Genomic DNA, 4,637 nt, shown 5'->3' on the forward strand with positions numbered 1-4,637 from the left:
TTTTTTTTTTTTTTAAGACAGGGTCTCACTCTGTCGCCCAGGCTGGAGTGCAGTGGCGCGATCTCGGCTCACTGCAGCCTCCACCTCCCGAGTTAAAGCGATTCTCCTGCCTTGGCCACCTGAGTATCTGGAATTACAGGTGTGTGCCACCACACCCAGCTAATTTTTGTAATTTTAGTAGACACAGAGTTTCACCATGTTGGCCAGGCTGGTCTTAAACTGATCTCAAGTGATCTGCCCCACTCGATCTCCCAAAGTGCTGGGATTACAGGCAGCTTGAGCCACTGTGGCTGGCCACCTTCTCGTTCTGTAGAAACATTTCCTGCATGAAAGTCAGAAATAAGTCAACATATTTTGCCTTGGCTGTTTTTCTTTCTCTACCCTACCCACTTCTGAAAAAACAGCATGGTTTTAAAACCAAAACTAAGATTCAGAAGAAAAAGCTTCCTGGCTGTGATCAGCTAAGACTGCTCCTCCAAGATGTCTACATCCTAATTCCTGGAACCTGGGAATGTTTCTTTTATGACATAAGGGACTTTGCAGGTGTAATTAAATTAAGGATTTTGAGGTGGGGTGATTATACTGGATGATCCACGTGGGCCCAATGTCATTGTAAGAGTTCTTTTAGGAGGGAGGGAGGAATGGTCCATAAGGAGAGAAAGGGATGTGAAAGCAGAGAGGGCTGGGCACGGTGGCTCAGGTCTGTAATTCCAGCACTTTGGGAGGCCAAGGCAGGACCACTTGAGACCAGGAATTCAATACCGGCCTGGGCAACATGGTGAAATCCTGTCTCTACAAAAAATACAAAAAATAGCCGGGTGTGATGGCGGGTGCCTGTAGCCCTAGCTACTTGGGAGGCTGAGGTGGGAGGACTGCTTGAACCCGGGAGGTTGAGGCTGCAGCGAGTCATGATTGCATCATTGCACTCCAGCCTGGGTGACACAGCGAGATCCTGTCTCAAAACACAAACAAACAAACAAAGGGGCAGAGAGATCTGAAGGTGCTGTTGGCTCTGAAGATGGAGAAAGTAGTCAAGAGCCAAAGAATGCAGGAAACTAGAGAAGCTGGAAAAGGCAAGGAAATGGATTCCCCGTGGAGCGTCCAGAGGGCGTGCGGTCCTGCGAGGGAGTGGATTCTCCGCAGAGCGTCCGGAGGGCGTGCGGCCCTGCAGACACCTTGGTTTCAGCCCCGTGAAACTCATTTCGGACTTCGATCTCAAGAACTGTAAGATGAGAAATCCGTGTTGTTTTAAGCCATTAGGTTTGTAGTTACTTGTTACAGCAACAATAGGAAACTTTTAAGTTGACCTAATCTCTCGTTGCTGATTTGCTGTCCTACCTAGTGATTTATTCATTCCATTAACATCTATGGCCCATCAGACACGATGTGAAATGTTCTGTATATTAAAAAAATATATTAAGTCACAGCTGCTCTCAGGAGTTCACAGACTAGTAGCCTTCATCTCCTCCCTGCCAATGTGACTGTTTCTTTTCAACAAGTGAGTCGGCCAATCTGGCAAAAACAGGGGTTCTGCGTACCTGGTCACGGATAAGCCCGTGATAGAGGATGCTCTGCATGTCCCTGCAGAGCCGCTCCAAGCCACCATACTTAGACCAGACGTTGGGGCTGTTGGCTGATACCAAACCCTCCACCGTAGTCTTCAAATGACCGAGCAACTGCCAGTGTTCCCTCCTGCAAGGGCATCAGTTACCAGTGGTTAGTTACCTTTGTTGTGCCTGATCTGGATCATATGAAAGCAAGCCTCAGCCGAGGAGCCCCGCCCCACATCCTGACATCCTCTCCCCTATTAATTTTCACTTGGGCGTAAAACTCAACTCTGAGAGAATCGAAGTTGTGAACGATACTAATATAAAGACAAAAGCAAAAGCAAAACCCTCACATTCAAATGGTAAGTTATGCTTTGTAAGAGGATTTTCATCTACTATCTCACCCAATCCTCAAGTAAGTAGCGTATAACCCTTACTTTACAGGCGTGTAACCCATTCACATCCATTTTATTTTTTGAGACACTTACTCCGTCGCCCAGGCTGAAGTGCGGTGGCACGATCACAGCTCACTGCAGCCTCAACCTCCCAGGTTCGGGTGATCCTCCCACCTCAACCTCCCGAGTAGCTGGCAACTACAGATGTGCAACAACACAGCCTGAAGATTTTAAGTTTTTTGTAGAGATGGGGTCTCACTATGTTGCCCAGGATGGTCTCTAACTCTTGGTCTCAAGGGATCCACTTCAGCCTCCCAAAGAGCTGGGATTACAGATGTGATCCACTGCACTCAGCCTAAGATCCATTTCTTAACAATGACAGTACCTGCACAATATACAAAAGATGAAGGCATCCACTCAGAACCAGACCTCTTCTGCCAAACAAAAAAGGCCAAAACGACTTCTTATTTCCTGTATTTCCAAGCGCTAACTACAGCATTGTGAAGGACAGAAACTGTAGGACTAAGGCGGTCACTAAAATGTCATTTATGGTTATACTGTAAGAAACGGCCATTGCAGAGGCCAATAGACTGCCAACTTTTGCTCAGTGACTCTGCATATCCTATGCCTTTTCCTCAGAGCTAACTCGCCTCTGATTTCTTAGTGACACAGTTTTCACATGTGCCAACAGGTTATAATCCGGTCTCACAGGCCTGAGAATCAGTCTGACTCATGAAGTGACTCTGCATACCTGTGTTCTGATTCATTCTGTACTAAGCTTACAAGGTTAACTGTTAAAGAACATCGTGAGGCTGGGCGCAGTGGCTCATGCCTGTAATCCCAGCAATTTGGGAGGCTGAGGCGGGTGGATCACCTGAGGGCAGGAGTTCGAAACCAGCCTGGCCAACATGGCAAAACCCCATCTCTACCAAAAAATACAATAATTAGCCAGGTGTGGTAGCACATGCCTGTAATCCCAGCTACGCGGGAGACTGAGACAGGAGAATTGCTTGGACCTGGGAAGCGAAGGTTGCAGTGAGCTGAGATTGCGCCATTGCACTCCAGCCTGGGCAACAAGCGTGAGACTCTGTCTCAAAAAAAAAAAAAGAACATCATGATAAATCCAAAAGCAAACATTAAGTACTCTATCATCCTAGGGCTTTGATTCCAAAATTATACAAAGAGCACTGACATCTTAGAAACTTTGAGTGCTCAGATCTACCTATAATTTCCTCTGGACAAAGCTGAAGAATTTCCCTTCCTCACAATAAAGTGTCCCTGAGGTGCCAAAGCTACAAAAGAATGTGGCTTTTATTCTAAGATATACCAAACAATCTATATTTGGTATCTTCTCCTGTAGAAGAAAACTTTTGTAAAATTTGACTTACATAGCTACTGTATTTAGTGTCACCTTTTAAAAAATTTTGATTGATACATAATTGTACATATTTACAGTATACAATGGATACACTTTGCACTGATCGCAACAAATTAGCATATCCATCATCTTAAATAGTTATCATTTCTCTGTGATGAGAACATTCAAAACCTCTCTTCCAACTGTTCTGAAATACACCATACACTGCTGTTAACCCTCGTCGTCTTCCGGTGCAACTGAGCACCAGAACGTACTCCTCCTACCTGTCACCTTGGACCTGCTGACCAATCTCTCTCCATCCCCTTCTCCCTCCTACCCTCCTCATCCTCTGGCAACCACTATTCCACTCTCTACTTCCAGGAGAACAACTTTTAGATTAGACGAGTAATAGCATGTGACAGCTGTCTTTCTGTGCCTGGCTTACTGCACTTAATGTAACATCTTCCAGGTTCACCCATGTTGCCAAAACTGAAAGAATTAAGGTTGAATTGTATTCCACAGTGTATACACATACTGTTATCTTCAGCCATTAATCTGTTGATGGACATTTTTTTTAAGACAGAGTCTTACTCTCTGTCGCCCAGGCTGGAGTGCAGTGTCATGATCTTGGCTCACTGCAACGTCTGCCTCCCAGGTTCAGGCGATTCTCCTGCCTCAGCCTCCTGTGTAGCTGGGATGACAGGCTCAGATCACCACGTCTGGATAATTTTGTATTTTAGTTAGATGGGGTTTCGCCATGATGGCCAGACTAGTCTCAGACTCCTGGCCTCACGTGGTCTGTGCACTTCGGCCTCCCAAAGTACTGGAATTACAGGCATGAGCCACCGTGCCCAGCTGTTGATAGACATTTAAGTTGACTCCATATCTTGGCTATGAATAGCACTGCAATAAATAGAGGAGTGCAGATACCGCTTCGATGCACTGATGGCATTTCCTCTGGATGTATACTCAGTATCGGGATGGCCTGATCACATGGTAGTTCTATTTTAGCTTTTAAGGAACCTCCAAACTGTGTCGCATAATGAGAACCTCCGAACTGTGTCGCATAATGGGAACCTCTGAACTGTGTCGCATAATGGGAACCTCCGGACTATGTAGCATGATGGGAACCTCCAGACTATGTCGCATGATGGGAACCTCCGGACTATGTTGCATGATGGGAACCTCCGGACTGTGTCGCATGATGGGAACCTCCGGACTGTGCTGCACGATGCCTGTACTAACTTGCATTCCCACCAGCAGCGTATAAGGATTCCCTTTCCTCCCCATCCTCACCAACACTGGCTAACTTCCGATTTTTTTTTTTTTTTTTTTTTT

The 4,637-nt window shown here is 46.0% G+C and overlaps 1 protein-coding gene across 12 annotated transcripts in view; it reads right to left on the bottom strand.

Annotated features, from left to right (window-relative positions):
* Positions 1-4,637, bottom strand: part of RUBCN (rubicon autophagy regulator) — a 74,599-nt gene that overhangs the window by 37,093 nt on the left and 32,869 nt on the right. For 11 of the 12 annotated variants that reach the window (XM_017865506.1, XM_017865505.1, XM_017865497.1 and 8 more), the window contains exon 2: positions 1,539-1,692. The exons of the other annotated variant lie outside the window; for it this stretch is intronic. In XM_017865506.1, coding sequence (XP_017720995.1) covers positions 1,539-1,577 — 39 coding nt within the window. In that variant the 5' untranslated portion in view covers positions 1,578-1,692. The remainder of the gene's footprint in view (positions 1-1,538; positions 1,693-4,637) is intronic. 12 annotated transcript variants of the gene reach the window in all.

This window comes from Rhinopithecus bieti, unplaced genomic scaffold (assembly GCF_001698545.2).
Source record: "Rhinopithecus bieti isolate Rb0 unplaced genomic scaffold, ASM169854v2 scaffold_83126, whole genome shotgun sequence".
Taxonomy (NCBI): domain Eukaryota; kingdom Metazoa; phylum Chordata; class Mammalia; order Primates; family Cercopithecidae; genus Rhinopithecus; species Rhinopithecus bieti.